This window comes from Pristiophorus japonicus, chromosome 5 (genome assembly GCF_044704955.1).
Source record: "Pristiophorus japonicus isolate sPriJap1 chromosome 5, sPriJap1.hap1, whole genome shotgun sequence".
In the NCBI taxonomy this organism is placed as follows: domain Eukaryota; kingdom Metazoa; phylum Chordata; class Chondrichthyes; family Pristiophoridae; genus Pristiophorus; species Pristiophorus japonicus.
In genome coordinates, this window is record NC_091981.1 from 202867618 (window position 1) to 202893910 (window position 26293).

Below are 26293 nucleotides of genomic sequence, written 5' to 3' on the forward strand. Positions count from 1 at the left end.
CAAGGCTACCCCGTGCGATTTGATTTGACCAATCGATATGTAGGTTAAAATCCCCCATGATTTCTGCCGTTCCTTTTTCACATGCCTCCATTATTCCCTTGATTATTGCCCGCCCCACTGTGAAGTTATTATTTGGGGGCCTATAAACTACGCCCACCAGTGACTTTTTCCCTTTACTATCTCTAATCTCCACCCACAATGATTCAACATTTTGTTCATTGGAGCCAATATCGTCTCTCACAACTGCCCTGATATCATCCTTTATTAACAGAACTACCCCACCTCCTTTCCCTTCTTGTCTATCTTTCCGAATTGTCAGATACCCCTGTATGTTTAATTCCAGTCTTGGCCATTCTGCAACCACGTTTCTGTAATGGCCACCAAATCATACCCATTTGTAATGATTTGTGCTGTCAACTCATTTACTTTATTTCGAATGCTGCGTGCATTTAGGTAGAGTGTTTTAATACTAGTTTTTAAACCATAATTTGACCCCTCCTGCAGCCCCTTTATATTCATACATATTGTCCCTTCCTATCACGTTGTAGTTTACACTTATCCAAGTGCTACTCTGCTCTGTTGCCTCCTGCCTTTTGCATTCTTTCTTTGGGTCCTGTTCATCTGAGCTCTCACCCACTCTAACTAGCTCAGAGCCCTCTCCTGGGTTCCGAATACTCCTTGCATTGAGGCACCGAGCTTTCAGGCTTGTCTTTTTATTACACTTTGACCCTTTAGAATTTTGCTGTACAATGGCCCTTTTTGTTTTTTGCCTTGGGTTTCTCCGTCCACCACTTTTACTCATCTCCTTTCTGTCTTTCGCTTCTGTCTCCATTTTGTTTCCCTCTATCTCCCTGCATTGGTTCCCATCCCCCTGCCATATTAGTTTAACTCCTCCCCAACAGCACTAGCAAACACTCCCCCCTAGGACATTGGTTCCGGTCCTGCCCAGGTGCAGACCGTCCGGTTTGCACTGGTCCCACATCCCTCAGAACCGGTTCCAATGCCCCAGGAATTTGAATCCCTCCCTGCTGCACCACTGCTCAAGCCACGTATTCATCTGAGCTGTCCTGCGATTCCCACTCTGACTAGCACGTGGCACTGGTAGCAATCCCGAGATTACTACTTTTGAGGTCGTACGTTTTAATTTAGCTCTTAGCTCCTTAAATTCGTCTCGTAGGATCTCATCCCTTTTTTTTACCTATATCACTGGACCACCGGGAAAAAGCTGGTTTTGGAACCACCAGGCGGGCCAAAAATTTTCCGAGGGGAATGTCGGTGATGTTAGAGCAACAGTGCATGCAGTGATGATGTGCTCAACACCGATCGGAGCAGTAAGGGGGGAGGAAATGGGGAGTACCGCCGGGAAAACACGAGGGCAATTGGGCTAGCAGCGACCATTCCGCCGAAAGTCGGCGGCCACTCCACTCTGCAGCGTGGCCACCAATTTGCGGTGGTAACAGGCCTCAAGGAAAGAGGCAATTTCGGCACCTATATTTTTTAACTGCCGAAAAGTTTCGTTGGAGCTTTTGTACCGTCGCTTTAATTTGTGGTTATTATTAAGCTTGTACTTTTAATTATATTGATTAATTATATAAACTGTCTAGCTAATATTCTATGATCAAAAGGTTTTCTCTCAAATATTTGAAAAGTCAGCCTTCAGACCTCATTTTATTAAAAGGGACCCCACCATAGTAAATTATAGTTGTGTTTGCAATTTTATTACCATTTCAATTGCAGTGCAAATACTGGACGGAAACTGTTTGTTAATGCAGCTTGCACTGCTCTGCATTCCCTAATCTAACATTTTATAATTCCATCAGGGAAGTATTGTTTTAGAAATCCCCGTTAGTAACAAGGTCAGTCTCCTTAAATGAGTAAATGAGGTCTAAATTTTCAAAGCCTAGAAATTACTGATGATCTTCGTGGAAGCTTCTTTGGTATTTTAATGGAAGCGTTAACCCATTTGATATATACGGATCAACATCTGTATTAAAATAGCAGACAAAACATACATCATATGGATGCATTAAGCAATTGTCACTCAATATTGCCAACAATAATTCCTAGACTTGTATCAATGGCTATCTCTTATCTAATTCTATAAAAAGAGAACCAGAGACTAATAATGCAGTAATGCCTGTCATTATTTTTCACATTGAACGACTGCATAAAGCTCATGTTTAAAATTAGTAGTTTATGACCTCATCTGGGGCTAAAATTAGAGAAGGTTCACCTTACATGTGAGGTTATATCTACCCCCAGGTTTCCTTAGCAAAGCAATTTTGCCAGAGAAGGCAATCCCAACAACAGCATCATATCAGTGCTTTCACATTAGCCATTGGTGTTCTTTGTTGTTCTGCTTCTCCAGCACTGTGATATTTAAGTGGCAACTTTCCCTCCCAACTCCTGACTTCCATCCAAACTCACACTGCTGATTAAAGTTAGAGACATCACAGCAGGGTAGATACTGAGAGATGAGATCTGAAGTGTCATTTTCTGACTTTGCGCTCCTGGTGAAAGATTCATCATCATCATAGGCAATCCCTCGGAGTCGAGGATGACTTATGTTATGTATGCAATAAAGGTACAAATGGAGTACTGTTTAACTGAACAAGGTACACCCTTGGCTCTGCTTTATTACGGCCCAAAGAGCCTGACTCACAAAATGACTGGCCTTTTATACCCAGAGCAGCACCATGACTGTGCTGCTCAATGGCCTTCAACAATGACACCAGCTGGTGGCTACAAACAGCATGTACATACATGACGACTTGCTTCCACTCTAAAAGTGAGTTCTCAGGTGACTGAGGAGTCCAATGCGGGACCTACAGTCTTTGTCACAGGTGGGGCAGACAGTGATTGAAGGAAAGGGTGGGTGGGGAGCCTGGGTTGATGCATGCTCCTTCCGCTGTCTATGCTTGCTTTCTGCTTGTTCTTGGCGATGGGACTCAAGGGGCTCAGCGCCCTCTCAGATGCTCTTTCTCCATTTTGGCCCGTTGTGGGCCAGGGATTCCCAGGAGTCACTGAGGATATTTCACATTATCAAGGAGTCTTTGAGGGTGTCCTTGAAGCATTTCCTCTGCCCACCTGGGGCTCCCTTGCCGCGTCGAAACTCCACGTAGAGCGCTTGCTTTGGGAGTCTCATGTCGGGCATGCAGACGATGTGGCCTGCCCAATGGAGCATGGCCAATGCTTCGAAGCTGGGTATGTTGGCCTGAGCGAGAACACTGACGTTGGTGCGTCTATCCTGCCAATGGATTTACAGGATCTTGCAGAGGCAGAAGTGGTGGTACTTCTCCAGCTTTTTGAGGTGTCTGCTGTATATAGTCCATGTCTCTCAGCCATATAAGAGGGCTGATATCCCTTCTGCCCTGTAGACCATAAGCTGGAAGCCGGATTTGAGGTCCTGGTCGTCAAATACCCTCTTCCTCAGGCGACCGAAGGCTGCACTGGCACACTGGAGGCGGTGTTGGACCTCGTCGTCAATGGTACAGAGGAATCTCCCTGCTGTCGACCACAGGGAAAGTCATCGCAAAAATACTCCTCAATCACCTTCTCCTTGTGGCTGAAGAGCTCCTCCCAGAATCGCAATGCCGATTCCGTCCACTAAGGGGTACAATGGACATGATCTTCACTGCGCTACAACTACAAGAGAAATGCAGGGAACAGCACCAACCCTTGTACATGGCCTTCTTTGACCTCACAAAGGCCTTTGACACTGTCAACTGTGAGGGACTATGGAGCGTCGTCCTCCGTTTCAGCTATCCTCAAAAATTTGTCACCATCCTACGCCTGCTGCATGATGACATGCAAGCCGTGATCCTGACCAACGGATTTACCACAGACCCAATTCACGTTCGGACTGGGGTCAAGCAAGGCTGCGTCATCGCATTAATGCTCTTTTCGATCTTCGTGAAAGACTACACTCACCAGGAACTCATAGCAGAAAGTCGGATGTGCGCTATGCATGATTTTCTGACCATTTACATTAATGGTTGGAAACCCATGCTCGGGGCTACCCAAATTGCTATGTGCAGTTGGAGCAAACCAACATGAAGGTGAGAATTAGGGTGAATAGAAGCGCTATAATGGTAGGGGGCCGAAATTGCCCCTTTTTTTAAAGCCCGTTACCGCCTGTATGATGCAATAACGGGGCGGTAAAGACTTACTAACTGGGGGCAGGCAGAGGGAGTGATCCATCCGCAATTGCCCCCGGGTCGGGGGGTGGCGGTAACGGGCTTACGCCGTGCCCCAACTTTATGACCGCCAGGAGCTCCAACTCCTTGTTGGCTGCACGCCGAACCTTTATTGCCCGGCCGGGGAAATTGCCCAGCGGGAGTGTGGCCACTGCCAATGGGTGCCACTGACAGCTTCGTGAGTCAGGAAGATGCCGGTGGCTGTGCGATGCGGCCACACTTAAAGTGGAGGGCGCACCGCCGCGACCGCCATTTTCTTTTCACTGTCGGCCTCGCAGCATTCCTCCCCGTGGCATGTCCGCGTTGCGCTGACAAGTTCAGCGCGGTGTTGATGGACACCACCCTGCTCCCGACACAAACCCACCGCAAAGCGCTGGGAGGCAGTGTCAGAGTTAAAGAGCCAAATTATTCATTTCTTCCCTTCGACTCCCGCCGGGCGATAATAATTCGAATAATTTGAATTATCTGCCTGAAACGAGGTGAAGGGCACCCCTCCCCCAGGCTTCAGAATCATTTTTTTTTTAGTTTACTCTTGGAGTGCTGCAGTTACCTTATTTCTTGGCTGTCTTAATTGTGAACAAATACAGTTGCCCTAATTTTGTGATTCAAATAAATCTGAAGTGATATAGAACATAGAAACATAGAAATTTACCGCGCAGAAGGAGGCCATTTTGGCCCATCGTGTCCGCGCCGGCCGACAAAGAGCCGCACGGCCCTTGGTCTACAGCCCTAAAGATTACATATAAACCTATGAACAATGACGGAAAGGCAAAGAGCACCCAGCCCAACCAGTCCGTCTCACACAACTGCGACACCCCTTATACTGAAATATTCTACACTCCACCCCAACCGGAGCCATGTGATCTCCTGGGAGAGGCAAAAAAACAGATGAAAACCCAGGCCAATTTAGGGAGAAAAAATCTGGGAAAATTCCTCTCCGACCCATTCGGGCAATTGAAACTAATCCAGGAGATCACCCTGGCTGTATTCTATTCCCTGCAGTACTTACCATTATATCTGTGCCATTCAACAAAAGGTCATTCAGTCTAATCCCAATTACCAGCTCTAGGTCTGTAACCCTGCAGGTTACTTACTTTAAGTGCCCATCCAACCATCTCTTAAAAGTGGTGAGGGTTTCTGCATCCACCACTCTTCCAGGCAGCGAGTTCCAGATCCCCACAACCCTCTGCATAAAGAAGCCTCCCCCTCAAATCTCCTCTAAACCTTCCACCAACCACCTTAAAACTATGTCCCCTCATAATAGACCCCTTCACCAATGGAAATGGACTCTTACTATCCACTATGTCCGGGCCCCTCAATATTTTGTACACCTCAATGACCTCTCAACCTCCTCTGTTCCAATGAGAACAAAACCAGCCTATCCAACCTGTCCTCATAACTAAGATTCTCCATTCCAGGCAGCATCCTAGTAAATCTCCACTGCACCCTCTCTAGTGCAATCACGTCCTTACTATAACACGGCGACCAGAACTGCACACAGTACTCCAGCTGAGGCCTAACCAGAGTATTAAACAATTTAAGCATAACCCACCTGCTCTTATATTCTATGCCTCGGCCAATAAAGGCAAACATTCTGTATTCCTTCTTAACCACCTTATCCACCTGGCCTGCTACTTTCAGGGATCTGTGGACAAGCACTCCAAGGTCCCTTTGTTCATCTAGACTATTAAGTGGCCTACCGCCTAATGTGTATACCCTTTCCTTATTAGCCCTCCCAAAGTGCATTATCTCACACTTCTCTGAATTAAATTCCATTTGCCACTGCTCTGCCCACCTGACCAGCAGATTGATATCCTCCTGCAGCCCATGACTTTCCTCTTCATTATCAACCACACAGCCAATTTTAGTGTTGTCTGCAAACTTCTTAGTCATACTCCCTATACTCAAATCTAAATCGTTGATATATACCACAAAAAGCAAGGGACCCAGTACTGAGCCCTGCGGAACCCCACTGGAAACATCCTTCCAGTCACAAAAACATCCATCAATCATTACCCTTTGCTTCCTACCCGCAAGCCAATTTTGGATCCAACTTGCCACTTTGCCCTGTATCCCATGGGCTTAACCTTCATGCTCAGTCTACTATGTGGGACCTTATCAAAAGCCTTGCTAAAATCCATATATACTACATCGTACGCACTACCCTCATCGCCCCTCTTGGTTACCTCCTCAAAAAATTCAATCAGGTTAGCCAAACACGATCGTCCCTTAACAAATTCATGCTGACTGTCCAAATGCAGATTTATCCTGTCTTTCAAGATTTTTTCCAATAATTTTCCCATCACTGAGGTTAGACTGACAGGCCTGTAATTACTCGATCTATCCCTTTCTCCCTTCTTAAACAACACTATTACATTAGCAGTCCTCCAATCCTCTGGCACCATGCACAGATCCAAAGAGGACAGAAAAATGATGGTCAAGGCCTCTGCTATTTCCTCTTTTACTTCACTCAACAGCCTGGGATGCATTTCATCCAGGCCTGGAGACTTATCTACTTTCAGGTTGACTGTGGATGGGCAATAGCAGACATTTAGAGACTGCATGGATGAACTACAACAATTGTACATTCCTGTCTGGCATAAAAATAAAAAAGGGAAGGTGGCTCAACTGTGGCTATCAAGGGAAATCAGGGATAGTATTAAAGCCAAGGAAGTGGCATACAAATTGGCCAGAAATAGCAGCGAACCCAGGGACTGGGAGAAATTTAGAACTCAGCAGAGGAGGACAAAGGGTTTGATTAGGGCAGGACAAATGGAGTATGAGAAGAAGCTTTCAGGGAACATTAAGACGGATTGCAAAAGTTTCTATAGATATGTAAAGAGAAAAAGGTTAGTAAAGACAAACGTAGGTCCCCTGCAGTCAGAATCAGGAGAAGTCATAACGGGGAACAAAGAAATGGCAGACCAATTGAACAAGTACTTTGGTTCGGTATTCACTAAGGAGGACACAAACAACCTTCCGGATATAAAAGGGGTCAGAGGGTCTAGTAAGGAGGAGGAACTGAGGGAAATCCTTATTAGTAGGGAAATTGTGTTGGGGAAATTGATGGGATTGAAGGCCGATAAATCCCCAGGGCCTGATGGACTGCATCCCAGAGTACTTAAGGAGGTGGCCTTGGAAATAGTGGATGCATTGACAGTCATTTTTCAACATTCCATTGACCCTGGATCAGTTCCTATCGAGTGGAGGGTAGCCAATGTAATCCCACTTTTTAAAAAAGGAGGGAGAGAGAAAACAGGGAATTATAGACCGGTCAGCCTGACCTCAGTAGTGGGTAAAATGATGGAACCAATTATCAAGGATGTCATAGCAGCGCATTTGGAAAGAGGTGACATGATAGGTCCAAGTCAGCATGGATTTGTGAAAGGGAAATCATGCTTGACAAATCTTCTGGAATTTTTTGAGGATGTTTCCAGTAGGGTGGACAAGGGAGAACCAGTTGATGTGGTATATTTGGACTTTCAGAAGGCTTTCGACAAGGTCCCACACAAGAGATTAATGTGCAAAGTTAAAGCACATGGGATTGGGGGTAGTGTGCTGACATGGATTGAGAACTGGTTGTCAGACAGGAAGCAAAGAGTAGGAGTAAATGGGGACTTTTCAGAATGGCAGGCAGTGACTAGTGGGGTACCGCAAGGTTCTGCGCTGGGGCCCCAGCTGTTTACACTGTACATTAATGATTTAGATGAGGGGATTAAATGTAGTATCTCCAAATTTGCGGATGACACTAAGTTGGGTGGCAGTGTGAGCTGCGAGGAGGATACTATGAGGCTGCAGAGTGACTTGGATAGGTTAGGTGAGTGGGCAAATGCATGGCAGATGAAGTATAATGTGGATAAATGTGAGGTTATCCACTTTGGTGGTAAAAACAGAGAGACAGACTGTTATCTGAATGGTGACAGATTAGGAAAAGAGGAGGTGCAACGAGACCTGGGTGTCATGATACATCAGTCATTGAAGGTTGGCATGCAGGTACAGCAGGCGGTTAAGAAAGCAAATGGCATATTGGCCTTCATAGCGAGGGGATTTGAGTACAGGGGCAGGGAGGTGTTGCTACAGTTGTACAGGGCATTGGTGAGGCCACACCTGGAGTATTGTGTACAGTTTTGGTCTCCTAACTTGAGGAAAGACATTCTTGCTATTGAGGGAGTGCAGCGAAGGTTCACCAGACTGATTCCCGGGATGGCGGGACTGACATATCAAGAAAGACTGGATCAACCGGGCTTGTATTCACTGGAATTCAGAAGAATGAGAGGGGACCTCATAGAAACGTTTAAAATTCTGATGGGTTTAGACAGGTTAGATGCAGGAAGAATGTTCCCAATGTTGGGGAAGTCCAGAACCAGGGGTCACAGTCTAAGGATAAGGGGTAAGCCATTTAGGACCGAGATGAGGAGAAACTTCTTCACCCAGAGAGTGGTGAACCTGTGGAATTCTCTACCACAGAAAGTTGTTGAGGCCAATTCACTAAATATATTCAAAAAGGAATTAGATGAAGTCCTTACTACTAGGGGGATCAAGGGGTATGGCGAGAATGCAGGAATGGGGTACTGAAGTTGCATGTTCAGCCATGAACTCATTGAATGGCGGTGCAGGCTAGAAGGGCCGAATGGCCTACTCCTGCACCTATTTTCTATGTTTCTATGTTTCAAAGATGCTAAACCCCTTAATACTTCCTCTCTCACTATATTTATTTCATCCAGAATATCACACTCCTCCTCGATAGCATAACCTCTTTCCTTTGTGAAAACAGATGCAAAGTATTCGTTAAGAACCCTACCAACATTTTCCGCCTCCACACAAAGATTACCCTCATGGTCTCTAATAGGCCCTACCCTTTCTTTAGTTACCCTCTTACTCTTAATATATTTATATAACATCCTGGGGTTTTCCTTAATTTTACCGGCCAAGAATTTCTCGTGCTCTCTCTTAGCCTTCCTAATAACCTTTTTAATTTTGCATCTTAACTTTCTATATTCCTCTAAAGATTCTAAAGTATTTAGCTGTTCCTTTTTTTCTTAATCCTCCCCTGTAAGTCCCTGTACATCCAGGGGGCTCTAGAATTATTTTTCCCAGCCTTTTTTTTTTTTAAGGGCATATGTTTGGCCTGAGCCTTCTGGATCTCCTCCTTAAATGCCTCCCACTGTTCCGACACTGATTTACTCGCAAGTAGCTGTTTCCAGTCTACTATGGCCAAATCACTTCTTAACTTAGTAAAATTAGCTTTTCCCCAATTCGGAACTTTTATTCCAGGACTATTCTTGTCCTTATCCATAACCAACTTGAATCTGACTGAATTATGGTCACTGGCACCCAAGTGCTCTCCCACTAATGCCCCTTCAACCTGCCCAGCTTCATTCCCCAAAACTAAATCCAAGACCGCCCCCTCTCGTGTTGGGCTTGCTACATACTGACTAAAAATGAATGCATTTCAAGAATTCCGCACCCTCTATACCCTCTACACTAAATTTGTCCCAATCAATATTTGGATAGTTAAAATCCCCTACTATTACTACCCTATGGTTTTTGGACTTCACAGCAATTTGCCTATACATTTGCTCTTTTATCTCCCTCCCACTATTTGGGGGTCTGCAATACACACCCAGCAGTGTGATCGGCCTTTATTTATTTTTCAATTTGACCCATATGGCCTCATTTGATGATCCCTCGAACATATCATTCCTCCTCACTGCTGTAATAGTTTCTTTAATCAGTACCACAAGCCCCCACCCCCCCCCATTTTATCTCCCTCTCCCCCACCCCGCCCCCTCTCTATCTTGTCTAAAAATCCCGTAGCCAGGAATATTGAAAGTTGGCATGCAGGTACAGCAGGCGATGAAGAAGGCAAATGGTATGTTGGCCTTCATAATAAGGGGATTTGAGTATAGGAGCAGGGAAGTCTTGCTGCAGGTGTACAGGGCCTTGGTGAGGCCCCACCTGGAATATTGTGTTCAGTTTTGGTCTCCTAATCTGAGGAAGGACATTCTTGCTATTGAGTGCGTGCAGCGAAGGTTCACCAGACTGATTCCAGAGATGGCTGGACTGACATATGAGGAGAGACTGGATCAACTGGGCCTTTATACATTAGAGTTTAGAAGGATGAGAGGGGATCTCATAGAAACATATAAGATTCTGACTGGACTGGATAGGCTAGATGCGGGAAGAATGTTCCCGATGTTGGGGAAGTCCAGAACCAGAATACACAGTCTTAGGATAAGGGGCAGGCCATTTAGGACTGAGATGAGGAGAAACTGCTTCACTCAGAGTTGTTAACCTGTGGAATTCCCTGTCGCAGAGAGTTGTTGATGCCAGTTCATTGGATATATTCAAGAGGGAGTTAGATATGGCCCTTACGGCTAAGGGGATCAAGGGGTATGGAGAGAAAGCAGGAAAGGGGTACTGAAGGAATGATCAGCCATGATCTTATTGAATGGTGGTGCAGGCTCGAAGGGCCAAATGGCCTACTCCTGCACCTATTTTCTATGTTTCTATGTTTCAATGATCTGCCAAACCTGCCCCTCTTTCAGCCATCTTTCTGTAATGGCTATAATGTCATACTTCCAAGTGTCTACCTGTGCTCTTAGCTCATCCACCTTATTCGCTATACTCCTTGCATTAAAGTATATACCATTCAGCACAGGAAGACCCCCTTGCTTACTACATACTAAGCCCTGTTTCCTCTGTCTTACAGATTCATTTTCTAGATTCTTGCTATCCAATTTCTGCTTTACTTCCTTCCCTTTTGAATTCGTTCTCAGGTCCCCATCCCCCTGCCAAGCTAGTTTAAATGTAGGTCCCCTGCAGTCAGAATCAGGGGAAGTCATAACGGGGAACAAAGAAATGGCGGACCAATTGAACAAGTACTTTGGTTCGGTATTCACGAAGGAGGACACGAACAACCTTCCGGTTATAAAAGGGGTCGGGGGGTCTAGTAAGGAGGAGGAACTGAGGGAAATCCTTATTAGCCGGGAAATTGTGTTGGGGAAATTGATGGGATTGAAGGCCGATAAATCCCCAGGGCCTGATGGACTGCATCCCAGAGTACTTAAGGAGGTGGCCTTGGAAATAGTGGATGCGTTGACAGTCATTTTCCAACATTCCATTGACTCTGGATCAGTTCCTATGGAGTGGAGGGTAGCCAATGTAACCCCACTTTTTAAAAAAGGAGGGAGAGAGAAAACAGGGAATTATAGACCGGTCAGCCTGACATCGGTAGTGGGTAAAATGATGGAATCAATTATTAAGGATGTCATAGCAGTGCATTTGGAAAGAGGTGACATGATAGGTCCAAGTCAGCATGGATTTGTGAAAGGGAAATCATGCTTGACAAATCTTCTGGAATTTTTTGAGGATGTTTCCAGTAGAGTGGATAAGGGAGAACCAGTTGATGTGGTATATTTGGACTTTCAGAAGGCGTTCGACAAGGTCCCACACAAGAGATTGATGTGCAAAGTTAGAGCACATGGGATTGGGGGTAGTGTACTGACATGGATTGAGAACTGGTTGTCAGACAGGAAGCAAAGAGTAGGAGTAAATGGGTACTTTTCAGAATGGCAGGCAGTGACTAGTGGGGTACCGCAAGGTTCTGTGCTGGGGCCCCAGCTGTTTACACTGTACATTAATGATTTAGATGAGGGGATTAAATGTAGTATCTCCAAATTTGCGGATGACACTAAGTTGGGTGGCAGTGTGAGCTGCGAGGAGGATGCTGTGAGGCTGCAGAGCGACTTGGATAGGTTAGGTGAGTGGGCAAATGCATGGCAGATGAAGTATAATGTGGATAAATGTGAGGTTATCCACTTTGGTGGTAAAAACAGAGAGACAGACTATTATCTGAATGGTGACAGATTAGGAAAAGGGGAGGTGCAAAGAGACCTGGGTGTCATGGTACATCAGTCATTGAAGGTTGGCATGCAGGTGCAGCAGGCGGTTAAGAAAGCAAATGGCATGTTCGCCTTCATAGCAAGGGGATTTGAGTACAAGGGCAGGGAGGTGTTGCTACAGTTGTACAGGGCATTGGTGAGGCTACACCTGGAGTATTGTGTACAGTTTTGGTCTCCTAACCTGAGGAAGGACATTCTTGCTATTGAGGGAGTGCAGCGAAGGTTCACCAGACTGATTCCCGGGATGGCGGGACTGACCTATCAAGAAAGACTGGATCAACTGGGCTTGTATTCACTGGAGTTCAGAAGAATGAGAGGGGACCTCATAGAAACATTTAAAATTCTGACGGAGTTAGACAGGTTAGATGCAGGAAGAATGTTCCCAATGTTGGGGAAGTCCAGAACCAGAGGTCACAGTCTAAGGATAAGGGGTAAGCCATTTAGGACCGAGATGCGGAGGAACTTCTTCACCCAGAGAGTGGTGAACCTGTGGAATTCTCTACCACAGAAAGTTGTTGAGGCCAATTCACTAAATATATTCAAAAAGGAGTTAGATGAGGTCCTTACTATGAGGGGGATCAAGGGGTATGGCGAGAAAGCAGGAATGGGGTACTGAAGTTGAATGTTCAGCCATGAACTCATTGAATGGCGGTGCAGGCTAGAAGGGCCGAATGGCCTACTCCTGCACCTATTTTCTATGTTTCTATGTTTCTATCCCAAGGTTTGCACTCCAAGGCTTAGCCTTTAATTTGCATATGTGCATGGAGTCAGGCCTGCCAGTCACAAGATCTAGCCAGTCAACAGCATTTAAAAACTTGATGGCTGTAAGGAAGAACTTGGAACAAAATTAATCCTTCAGCTGACAAAGCCCTACATGCCCTGCTGCAGGTTGTCCAGCAAAGGTCAGTAGATCCTGCAAACACACAGTTGCAAAAGCATGGCATAGTAGGTCAACGTGGTCTCTCCGGTTCAATGGCACTGGGAGCATGGGCCTTCACATAAGTGCCAAGGTAAGCGGGCTCTCCTTTGCAGACATGATACCTCATCTCTCCATGGAAGGCTGGTACACAGGATCTGGTGCTCCCTGCCTCTTCAGGGATAAAGGATGAGGAGACCATATCTTCTTTCATATGGGGCACAACTGTACTGCTGGTTATTTGATGCTGTTTGAGTGCTTGTATTATTTGTTCTAATGATCTTCACTCAGTTCTAATCGCATAACCATCAAACCGGACCAGGACAGACAAGGACCCTGTAACCCTCAGTTCCTATAAGGAATGCCTCAGTCTATTCCACACAAAAAGCATCGCGGAGACATGGTGGCCGAAATTCAGCCTCCCGATAAGGCCTGTTACCACCGGAAAGCAGCGGCCATGCAGCGGTGTCAAATGGCCGACGCTCGTGAAATTTTCCTCGGTGCTTTTTCTGGCGGTCCCCACTTCGGCCCCGCCGCTGCCGAACCCTCCAAAGTGCATCATCAAAGCATCACCGTCGATCTCCCAACCCGCTAGCAAAATTCATGTAAAAAAATCTTGCAGCCGCCGCACGTTTGCCAGACAGTTATTTCTGTCGGTGCACTGTGTTTGCAGTGCGTGTAAAATGGTGGTGCGGCTGCCATTAAAGGGGTGGGCGCATTGCTGCGGCCGCCATTTTATTTTTTTGTCGGCCAACTGCTAGGTTAGCCCATCCATTATGCCCCTGGGGTTCAGCCAGGCCACCAACAGGCAGCGCTGGTACCCCCTCTTGGGTGCCAGGCTGCTGGCCTAGCTGAAACCCTCCCTGGTGGCCCAGTGGACCGAACTAAAAAAAGCACAGGGCTCGCAGAAGCTCTCCCCTTTAAGTGAAGGGGATGATGTCATCAGTGCTACACTGATGACTGATAGCGGCGGACACTCCGCCCGCCCCCACTTCTGCCCCCTTTATGACCGACTTCTGCTCCGCTTGAAAAAAAAAGACAAAGAGCTGAATTTCGCGCAAGAGGCCACCCCATCCACCGCGACGGTGAAAACACAAGAAAACAGAAGATGCGACCCGTTTCTGGCAGAGGTGAATTTCTACCCCATGGTGTCATCAGCCAGCCAATTTCCTTCATTTTTCAGATCTTTCCTATGTGCCCCGTCTTCCTCCTCCCAAGGCTACACTTACCAAATTGCTGTATTATGCTCTTAAGTGTCTTGTGATTGTAACACGCTATCCTTTCCCATTCCTGTTCCCTAGCCACTAACTCCACCCTCTCCCTTGGGACATATCACTAAGTGTAAGGCGCTATATAAATACAAATTGTTGTTGTTGTCACTGAGGTTGAACCAGACCGTTCACAATCTTGGCAGCCTATTTGACCTTAAGATGAGCATCTAACCACATATCCACTCTATCACCAAGACTGCCTACTTCCATCTCCATAACATTGCCCATCTCCACCCCGCCTCAGCTTATCTGCTGCTGAAACCCTCATCCGTGCCTTTGTTACTTCTAGACTTGATTATTCCAACGCTCCCATCCTCCACCCTCCATGAACTTAAACTCATCCAAAACTCTGCTGCCCGTATCTTAACTCCCATCAAGTCCCATTCACTCATCACTCCTGAGCCAATGTCCTCGGGGGAGTGTTTGCTAGTGCTGTTGGGAAGGAGTTAAACTAATATGGTAGGGGGATGGGAACCAATGCAGGGAGATAGAGGGAAACAAAAAGGAGGCAAAAGCAAAAGACAGAAAGGAGATGAGGAAAAGTGGAGGGCAGAGAAACCCAAGGCAAAGAACAAAAAGGGCCATTGTACAGCAAAATTCTAAAAGGACAGAGGGTGTTAAAAAAACAAGCCTAAAGGCTTTGTGTCTTAATGCAAGGAGTATCCGCAATAAGGTGGATGAATTAACTGTGCAAATAGATGTTAACAAATATGATGTGATTGGGATTACGGAGACGTGGCTCCAGGATGATCAGGGCTGGGAACTCAACATCCAGGGGTATTCAACATTCAGGAAGGATAGAATAAAAGGAAAAGGAGGTGGGGTAGCATTGCTGGTTAAGGAGGAGATTAAGGCAATAGTTAGGAAGGACATTAGCTTGGATGATGTGGAATCTATATGGGTAGAGCTGCAGAACACCAAAGAGCAAAAAACGTTAGTGGGAGTTGTGTACAGACCTCCAAACAGTAGTAGTGATGTTTGGGAGGGCATCAAACAGGAAATTAGGGGTGCATGCAATAAAGGTGCAGCAGTTATAATGGGTGACTTTAATATGCACATAGATTGGGCTAACCAAACTGGAAGCAATACGGTGGAGGAGGATTTCCTGGAGTGCATAAGGGATGGTTTTTTAGACCAATATGTCGAGGAACCAACTAGGGGGGAGGCCATCTTCGACTGGGTGTTATGTAATGAGAGAGGATTAATTAGCAATCTCATTGTGCGAGGCCCCTTGGAGAAGAGTGACCATAATACGGTGGAATTCTGCATTAGGATGGAGAATGAAACAGTTAATTCAGAGACCATGGTCCAGAACTTAAAGAAGGCTAACTTTGAAGGTATGAGGCGTGAATTGGCTGGGATGGATTGGCGAATGATACTTAAGGGGTTGACTGTGGATGGGCAATGGCAGACATTTAGAGACCGCATGGATGAACTACAACAATTGTACATTCCTGTCTGGCATAAAAAAAAAGGGAAGGTGGCTCAACCGTGGCTATCAAGGGAAATCAGGGATAGTATTAAAGCCAAGGAAGTGGCATACAAATTAGCCAGAAATAGCAGCGAACCTGGGGACTGGGAGAAATTTAGAACTCAGCAGAGGAGGACAAAGGGTTTGATTAGGGCAGGGAAAATGGAGTATGAGAAGAAGCTTGCAGGGAACATTAAGACGGATTGCAAAAGTTTCTATAGATATGTAAAGAGAAAAAGGTTAGTAAAGACAAACGTAGGTCCCCTGCAGTCAGAATCAGGGGAAGTCATAACGGGGAACAAAGAAATGGCGGACCAATTGAACAAGTACTTTGGTTCAGTATTCACGAAGGAGGACACAAACAACCTTCCGGTTATAAAAGGGGTCGGGGGGTCTAGTAAGGAGGAGGAACTGAGGGAAATCCTTATTAGCCGGGAAATTGTGTTGGGGAAATTGATGGGATTGAAGGCCAATAAATCCCCAGGGCCTGATGGACTGCATCCCAGAGTACTTAAGGAGGTGGCCTTGGAAATAGTGGATGCATTGACAGTCATTTTCCAACATTCCATTGACTCTGGATCAGTTCCTATGGAGTGGACGGTAGCCAATGTAACCCCACTTTTTAAAAAAGGAGGGAGAGAGAAAACAGGGAATTATAGACCGGTCAGCCTGACATCGGTAGTGGGTAAAATAATGGAATCAATTATTAAGGATGTCATAGCAGTTCATTTGGAAAGAGGTGACATGATAGGTCCAAGTCAGCATGGATTTGTGAAAGGGAAATCATGCTTGACAAATCTTCTGGAATTTTTTGAGGATGTTTCCAGTAGAGTGGACAAGGGAGAACCAGTTGATGTGGTATATTTGGACTTTCAGAAGGCGTTCGACAAGGTCCCACACAAGAGATTGATGTGCAAAGTTAGAGCACATGGGATTGGGGGTAGTGTACTGACATGGATTGAGAACTGGTTGTCAGACAGGAAGCAAAGAGTAGGAGTAAATGGGTACTTTTCAGAATGGCAGGCAGTGACTAGTGGGGTACCGCAAGGTTCTGTGCTGGGGCCCCAGCTGTTTACACTGTACATTAATGATTTAGATGAGGGGATTAAATGTAGTATCTCCAAATTTGCGGATGACACTAAGTTGGGTGGCAGTGTAAGCTGCGAGGAGGATGCTGTGAGGCTGCAGAGCGACTTGGATAGGTTAGGTGAGTGGGCAAATGCATGGCAGATGAAGTATAATGTGGATAAATGTGAGGTTATCCACTTTGGTGGTAAAAACAGAGAGACAGACTATTATCTGAATGGTGACAGATTAGGAAAAGGGGAGGTACAAAGAGACCTGGGTGTCATGGTACATCAGTCATTGAAGGTTGGCATGCAGGTGCAGCAGGCGGTTAAGAAAGCAAATGGCATGTTGGCCTTCATAGCAAGGGGATTTGAGTACAGGGGCAGGGAGGTGTTGCTACAGTTGTACAGGGCATTGGTGAGGCCACACCTGGAGTATTGTGTACAGTTTTGGTCTCCTAACCTGAGGAAGGACATTCTTGCTATTGAGGGAGTGCAGCGAAGGTTCACCAGACTGATTCCCGGGATGGCGGGACTGACCTATCAAGAAAGACTGGATCAACTGGGCTTGTATTCACTGGAGTTCAGAAGAATGAGAGGGGACCTCATAGAAACATTTAAAATTCTGACGGAGTTAGACAGGTTAGATGCAGGAAGAATGTTCCCAATGTTGGGGAAGTCCAGAACCAGAGGTCACAGTCTAAGGATAAGGGGTAAGCCATTTAGGACCGAGATGCGGAGGAACTTCTTCACCCAGAGAGTGGTGAACCTGTGGAATTCTCTACCACAGAAAGTTGTTGAGGCCAATTCACTAAATATATTCAAAAAGGAGTTAGATGAGGTCCTTACTACTAGGGGGATCAAGGGGTATGGCGAGAAAGCAGGAATGGGGTACTGAAGTTGAATGTTCCGCCATGAACTCATTGAATGGCGGTGCAGGCTAGAAGGGCCGAATGGCCTACTCCTGCACCTATTTTCTATGTTTCTATGTTTCTATGCTGGCCTAAATGGGCTCCTGGACCGGAATTAAAAATTCTCATCCTTGTTTTCAAATCCCTACATGGCCTCGCCCCTCCATAAATTCCTCCAGCCCTACAAGCCTCTGAGTTCTCTGCGCTCCTCCAATCCTGACCTCTTGTGCACCCCGATTTTAAATCACTCCACCATTGGAGACTGTGCCTTCAGCTGCTTGGTACTAAGCCGCTCTGCCTCACTTTTCTCCTTTAACATGCTCCTTAAAATCTAGCTCTGTCCCAATATCTCCTTATGTGGCTCGTTGTTTGATAACGTTCCTGTGAAGTAGCTTGGGATGTTTTAGTACGTTATAGGAGCTATATAAATATAAATTACTGTTGGTGTCAGTGTGTGCTGTGAAGAGGACCCAGGGCCCAGTAGCACCACAATCTCATTACATCGTATCCAATATGCCCCATGCCCCAGCAACAGCCATCTACCAGCATCACAGAGTAGGCAATTAGCTAGTTTGGATGAAGCAGTATTCACTGCAGGGTGCAGTAGAAGAAGAATAAATATCTGGCTGGGCTACGAGCCCACACCGTGTCTCCAGTGCATTGGCAAAGTAACGATATGCTACTGGGCTTGCCTTTAGACACGTGTTGATGCAGGAACACAAGACATTAACTTCATATTTAGTGTCTCCCATGAGCAGGACATCATCCCAGACATTACTTTGTTATAGAATAGTACAGCATGGAAGGAGGCTATTCGGCCCATCGAGTCTGTGCGGCTCTTTTGAAAAGCAATCCAGTTAGCCCACTCCCCCTCGCTTTCCCCATATCCCTGCAATTTTTTCCCCTCCAGGTATTTATCCAATTCCCTTTTGAAAGCTACTACTGGATCTGTTTCAACCCCATCAGGCAGGGCATTCTAAATCCTAACCACTCAATGCAGAAAAAAGTGTTTCCTCATGTCACCTCTGGTTCTTAAATCTGTGCCCTCTGATTATCGACCCTTCAGCTATTGGAAACAGTTTCTCTTTATTTACTTTATCTAAACCCTTCATGATTTTAAACACCTCTATCAAATCTTCTCTTTGTTGTCTCTGCTCTACAGAGAACCCCAGCTTCTCCTGTCCATCCAGTACTCCCTCATCCATGGAACCATTCTAGCAATCTCTTCTGCACCCTCGTCAAAGCCTCCACATCCTTCTTAAAGTGTGGTGCCCAGAATTGGACACAATATTCCAGCTGGGGCCAAACTAGGGTTTTATATAGGTTTAGCATAACTTCCTGGCTTTTGTACTCTATGCCTCTATTTATAAAAGCCCAGGATCCTATGTGCTTCATTGACTACTTTGTTAACCTGTCCAGCCACCTTGAAAGGTCTGTGTATAAACACCTCCAGGTCTCTCTGTTCTTGCACCTCCTTTAAAATTGTACAATTTAGCTTGTATTGTCTCTCTTCATTCTTCCTACCAAAATGTATCACCTCACGCCTTTCTGCATTGAATTTCATCTGCCATGTGTCCATCCATTCCGCCAGTCTGTCTATGTCCTCTTGAAGTCTATTACTATAAGAATAAAAGAATGTGGAGCAGGAGTAGGGCATATGGCCCCGCGAGCATGCTCCACCATTTAATAAGATCATGGGTGATCATTAACCTCAACTCCACTTTCCCGCCTGATCCCTATAATATCCCTTGATTCCCCTATAGTCCAAAAATCTATGTATCTCAGCCTTGAATATGCTCAACAACTCAGCATCCACAGCCCTTTGGGGCAGAGAGTTCTAAAGATTCAAACCCTCTGAGTGAAGACATTTCTGCCGGAGTTCTTCACTATTTACCACGCTTCCAAGTTTTGTGTCATCTGCAAATGTTTGGCTAAGGGAGAGATTTGTACAGACACAGAATGCCATGGAGTGAGTGGCACCTTCACAGCCAACTACAAGGGGGGCTCAAAGCAGTGAGGGACCAATCATAGAACAGCGTTCTCTTACAAACTTTCTGACTGGTTCCTTGAAGAAATTGAGCACGTCCATCATTTCTGCCTTCGAAAAAATGGGAGATGGTTTGGAGAGAGTAATGTCAACACGCTTCACCCATGTTTAACATGTACATTTTACAATTGTTCCTGCATCTCTGACCACATCACTATGCTGATTTGTTTAGACAATTTAGGTTCTAATTGTATCTACTTGCTGAGAGTAAGGGGTAAAATTTCCTCAGTGGTTCTCCCAACCACATTTTTTTTTTTTGAAACTCCAGAGGGATAGCCAAAGCCAAGACAGGAGATCAGGAGAACTCCGGCGGAAAGTTTACCCCGGTGTGTATATCATGTTGTCATGAACCCACAGCTTCGACATAAAGCCAATTCTGTGATAATGTTTTCATTGAGATGTTGAAGCTGATAATCCTGAATAGAGAAACACTATTCAATTAGTACTCATAATATAGGTCAATTGTGGCCTGCCTCCTATTCACATGTAGCCCTTGCAGACTTGATGCACCTTGTTTCTCTGAGCATTTACATCCTGCTTGGTTATCAGATGCTGACAGATCTAGAATTCAATGCTGTTCCTTTTTCTTTTTTTTTTGCTCCCCAGTGAAAGCAAGGGAGTGGTATTCGGAGGCAATCGACTGCAGTATCTGCTGTATGGAAACCATCGAATCTATCATTCTAATTTATCCTACAGTGCTTTTTTCTCTTCTTGTGAGAAGTGCTGCCTAAGACTGCTATAAAACATTAAATGGTAAACTGTGGATGTAGAACTCATCACTCTGGTGCATAAGAGTGACCTGTGAACAAGATACTGCTTAACACTAAAGCCCTCAAAAAAGTTAGTTAGTGACTTATACTGCTACTCCATGCAATTGCCATAATTAAAGTAAACACACACACACACAGAGTTTCGACTAGAGAAACAATAAATACTCAAAAGCAGTCACAGGAAAAGAATGAAAGACTTTTCAGTCATATTTCTCTCTTAAAATATTGCACTGTCCTAATGCTGATTTAGATGGGTAGACAACTTTTGTCAATGCCCCAATTGAATGTGTCACATACCGTCGGTTAAGTTGTTCCATTTGCTGGATGGAGCTGGACCGGCGCAAACCATCAAGTGTCGCAGCCGCTGTGGGTCGCTGCCATGTTGTTGTACGGTTTACGTGATCCACGTAAAAAACTCTCCCATGACTATCAATCCGTGCTTCCCAGTCTGGAATTCAACAAGATTTATTGTTAGCGTCCAACTACAGAAATCTAAGAATTTCACTTGCCTGGTCAAATAAAACTGGAAGATCATAAAAATGTGCCATTTTGTGGAAGCCTGGTTAGGTTGTAAATATTAACAGTATGAGAGGCAACATTGCAAAATGCCACAGAGAGCAAACATTAAGATTGTAAGAAAAGGGGCATTTTCAATGGGAGAGAATCAATTCTAACATGAGCCCAGAATTTGCAATTGCTGTTATTTTAATGCTAGTGGTAAAGCATCAAAAAAAACAACTTACTGGCAGCATTAAAATAATGCTGATTTAAAAAAATCTTGGATTAGTCTTTTGAATAAGTTAGTAAGTTACTTTGTCAATGGAGGAAAGTTTTAAATCGACCATTAAACAGGCTGCACAAAGTCCTGTATTGCACAACTGGGACTAAGAAGCTCATTGGAGAAATACTTCTTGCTGTTCTGATATGAACTTTAGGTTTATTTCTTTCCTTTCTCCACTGCTGTGCTGATGTCCTTTGGGAGATGTAGCAGAGGAGAATAAATCATTGTCCTGATAAGAGTCTGATTGGAATCCCAGAGCCTGATGGAAGAACCTAGAGCAAATACACTTTCAAACTCATGAATCTTTTTTCTCACTTGCTCTGCTCTGTGACAACAGCTTCCAAAACTGGTTTCTCGAATAGAAGCAGCAGAGGGAGACCAAGCATCTGCCATGAGCAAAGCTCGGGGGTGAGGAAGGTGGAGAGAATGAGAGAAAGCTCAGTCATTGAGGCATATTTACACACTTCTAGCAGGCTTCAAAGTAGGGAGTCCATCGTCTTGGCAGCAGCAAGTGTGTGGCCTCAGGATACCAGAATAAGGGTACAATAGAAAAGTAACATACCCTAAAAACACATGAATAGGGTACAAGAGTCTGAATCAGTAGCACAGCTGATAAAGGTTCATAGACATTTGTGATGAGCCAATTCAACCCAGTTAATTTGAATGGTCTTAAAAAGCCATTTGTTTCCTTAAATACAAAAAACTCTTGTTAAACACCAATTAGCTTCTTAGCAACTTTATATACTGATTGCCACACAAAGGAGAAGCCAGTACTGGATTTTACAAAATAGGACGTGTGGTTCAGAGTCTTTCTGCATTATTGTAGATTAGGAATTAAACAGCTTTGCATGAGCCATACGTAAGATTAGTGCAGTGCAATTTAAAAAGCTAGTTCCTGCTGAAGCACCAAAATAGTTTTGCCATATTCCCTTACTTGAGAAATAAAGTTCACCCATTTCTGTTTGCAGATATCACCTGTCCATCAAACCAGCAACTTGCACAGGGAAGAAGTACTTACACTGCTGGGAAGGCCTGGTGGTCTCACTACCATGACTTAAGGATTGTAGCCAAGGTAATGAAGAAACAGAACTGTAAATTCTGCAGCCTTTAGTATGGACTGAATGTAGCAGCTTAAGGTATTTCAGATTTTGCTACTGGATGTCATGCTTAGTTCATTACTGATACACATATAATTGTGGAATGATGTCCTAATCAAAAAATGTTGTTTTTTTAAAAAGTGGTCTTATCACATTTATGCAGTGCACGCCATGATAATATAGAAAAAGCTAATGCAACATTAGTTTCTTTAAGGAAAGAGAGCACATTGAGTAACAGGGTCCACAATGACACTGGAAGAGAAGTGACACAATGAAATCCCAGACAACCTTTGAATAAATGATGCTGACCATCAACATGGTGGCTGTCAGAATCACTTTTCTTCATGAGGCAGGAGGGAGGCACATATGTAAAAGATTCATGCTAAGTTCTCCACATTGGCAGAATAGGTAAGTTGAAGGCGTCTGTGTTCTCACACCAAGAACCACAATCTTACAGATCATTACACCCCAAAGGCAATAAAGAATTGGAGAAGTACATTCATAAATGCATTCATAAATGTACCTTCTGCTCTCTTTACAGATGATGATGCAGGAACCAGAGATCCGCAGTGGGATTCAGACCAGATAGTAGACTGGAGCACTAGTGTTATTACTTACACTAAGCTCCAGACCACAAGCTAGCATTTTGGAATTAACAAAGAGCAATGGGGTATGATGAAGAACTTAATGTCATAAAGCAGTGGTGAGAAGTGCCAGAAGAAATGGGGATGGACAAGGGGCCAGCCAAATGTAGGGTGGGAAACAACCACGCTGGCTGTCGCTGCCTAGGATTCTCGCGCTGGAGGCTGATTGACTACTTGGCCATTGTGGAGATTAAAATAGATTTTCAGGAAGTAATAGATATAATAAGTTATATGAACAAAGTAATAAATATAAGGAATAACATTATTAGAATTTCTATAGGAATCATTTTCAACTCTTCAATTGCTGATGCAAAGACAACTTGGAGGAAAAATTCCCCAGCGCCCCGATTGGGGGCGGCAACCGACTCGGGGCAGGGCTCCCTGTGCCTGGTGCGGAAGTCTCGCCCCGGCTGCAAAATTGCAGTTACCGTCCCTCACAGGAAGTAGGGCGCAATCTCACGCGCTCCACCTCCTGATGGGGTTGGTTCCGAGGCGATACTGGGGCGCGGTCGGGTGCGCTACGCAGATGCTCTGCATAGCGCTGATGCAATTCAACGTCCCTCCCCTTCACTTAAAGGAGTGGGCCGCTGTGCACTCTGCTGGGCCTCAGATGGCCTCCACCGGGCCACCAGGGCAGTGTGGTGCCGAGGCCGCAGACCGGCACACAAAACGGAGTGCCGGCCTGCACGATGGCGGCCCGGACTACACCAGCGAAGTAAAGAAGGGGCTGACCGGTGAGTCGGCCGAACAGGAAAGATGGCGGCGTGGGGCGCTCCCAACCTCCCCTTTAACTTCCGCACCGCGAGCCAAGGTTGGCCCGGTTTGCAACCCGTGATGCTGGCGCTGACACTGCTCACAGCAGCCTCACGGGGCGTAGGGCAATGTCCGCCGGGGGGCAGAAAGGGGATGGCGCGCATGGCAATGATGTAATCAGCTGTAGCGCGGCGGCCGGGTATGCGACCAGTGGGGCACCCAGGCGAAAGCTGTTTTGTGCCCCGTTAGCGCCCCCCCAAAGGCACTAACCGGTGACTCAAAAAGGGACAATTTCGACCCAATTGGCTGTACCACAGAAATGCCCAGCGTAGTCCTAACGGTCAGAGGGTTTAAATGATAGAATATAGCCAAATTGCAACATGGCAGACATTTGAGTGTGCAATGGGTTCTTGCTTTGTACGGCAGTAGAATGGGGAAGGGCAGATTTTTGCAGCAAAATCTGAATTTACTACAAAGAAAAAATATAGAGGAAATCTTCCCAGCATGTCTGAATTATAGAAAACTCTTAAGAGGTAGTGATCAAGGAAGAACAAACACATTTCCTACAATATACGTTGTCAAATAGTATTTCTACTGTAGAATTTGGGATTGCATTTCGATATGAGCAAACAGATAGCACACAAGGGAGTTCCAATGGACATGCTGGGAATCTTTTAACATCTTCTGCGTTATATTTTGTTGCTGATTGTCCCATACGTTTGGAGGAGAATGAAACAGGCTGCACCATGGCTAGTAAATGCACACAGACCTTCTGTCTATCTCACCGATTCAAGTTGCAGCATCATAAAATTCTGTCAAAATTAAATTTATGTCGCTAATATTTGAGCTGAAATGGACCAGTGACTTTGTAAATGGAGTAATATTTGATCGCATATGGCTTGAGTCTAAGAAAACCTCCCACTGGGATCTTACAGATCTGGCCTTCTGTATATTATATTAGCTTTGGCAATCTCTCAAATCTTTTTATTTTACAAATTTAGCTTCTTGTACATTTATTAGGTTCTAAGAGATTTCCATGAACGTATTTAGTGAAGAAGGTTTATGATGATGATGATCTCATCTGGGCTCAATGGCACATGTTATGTTAAGGATTTGTAGATTCTTTCCACATACCTTAACCATTAGAAGAACTTAACTAGTTCCTTATGGCAACACATACTCCTGTGGTAACCCCACCTGCAGGTTAGAGACTTGGACAAGAGTTTGTGACAAATTGCAAAAATGTTTCTTAAGCAACATTACCACTGATCCTTTAGCAACAAAAGCAGTTAGAAGAGGTTAACAAATACAAAGCGAGTACGAGCATGGTGAGAAAAGGAGACAACAGTGTTTTTGTAGAAGAGATTCTAGGAAAATATTACCAAGTGTATATCTCAATTATTTTTTATATTACACTATTTAATTTCTGTCACTGCACACACACCAGCATTTATTTCTGATGAAAGGTCATCAACTTGAAACGTTAACTCCAGAGATTCTCTCTCCACAGATGCTGCCTGACCTGCAGAGTATTTCCAGCATTTTCTCTTTATATTTCAGATTTACAGCATCTGCAATATGTTGTTTTTGTATCTATTTCCCATGTGGTTTCATCAACACATCACAAATCTAGATATTCCAATCAAATCAAGACTTAGGCATCACCTGCTAAGTTCTCATCCCATAATGCATATCACCATGCAAAACTATAATACATAAAGGGTATGACATAGCCATTACAGAGACCTGGCTAACCACTGAGCATGATTGGGAGCTAAATATTCCAGGCTATTTGATCTTTAGAAATTTAGAAAAGAAGGGGAGTAGCAATATTGATAAGGGTGATCAGGCAGTGGAAACAGTATGGCTACAGGTAAGGAATAGTAAAGGATTCAAGACTCTGGTTGGAGTTGCCTACAGACCTCCTGATTTACATGATGTAGTGGGAAGATGTACAAATATGAAAATCAGGGATGTATGCAATGAAAATAATGTGGTTATAATGGGAGATTTTAATTTTCACGTAGACTGTAGAAGCAGAATATCTCAAGTAGTAAAGGATTTCCTAGAATGTATTTGGGACAGTTTTCTAGAACAATGCTTTTGAACTGACAAGGGAACATACCGGATTTAGTGATGAGTAACGATCTAGAATTAGTTAGCAGTCAGACAGTAAGAGAAAATCTTGTGAATTGACCATAATATAATTTGATATTAGGTTCAAGAGGGAGAAGGGAGAGTCATAAACCAAATTTTAAAATTTAAGGAAGGCAAATTTCAAAAGGATGAGAAATAAATTCCCTACAGTAAACTGGGCTCACCTGTTAATAGGTAAAGCTACAAACAGTGGAAAGTATTCAAAGATGTATTTGGTATGATATAAAACCAGGGCAACGTTGAGTGGGATGGGAACCAATGCCAGAAACGTTGGAACAATTTGGTGGCGGCAGCAAGAGTAAAAATGT

The 26293-nt window shown here is 44.7% G+C and overlaps 1 protein-coding gene across 8 annotated transcripts in view; it reads right to left on the minus strand.

Moving 5' to 3' along the window:
- The window catches only part of LOC139264565 (E3 ubiquitin-protein ligase HECW1-like), a 751381-nt gene that overhangs the window by 231059 nt on the left and 494029 nt on the right, over positions 1–26293 (minus strand). For all 8 annotated transcript variants that reach the window (XM_070881227.1, XM_070881228.1, XM_070881232.1 and 5 more), the window contains one exon: positions 20851–21001. In XM_070881227.1, coding sequence (XP_070737328.1) covers positions 20851–21001 — 151 coding nt within the window. The remainder of the gene's footprint in view (positions 1–20850; positions 21002–26293) is intronic.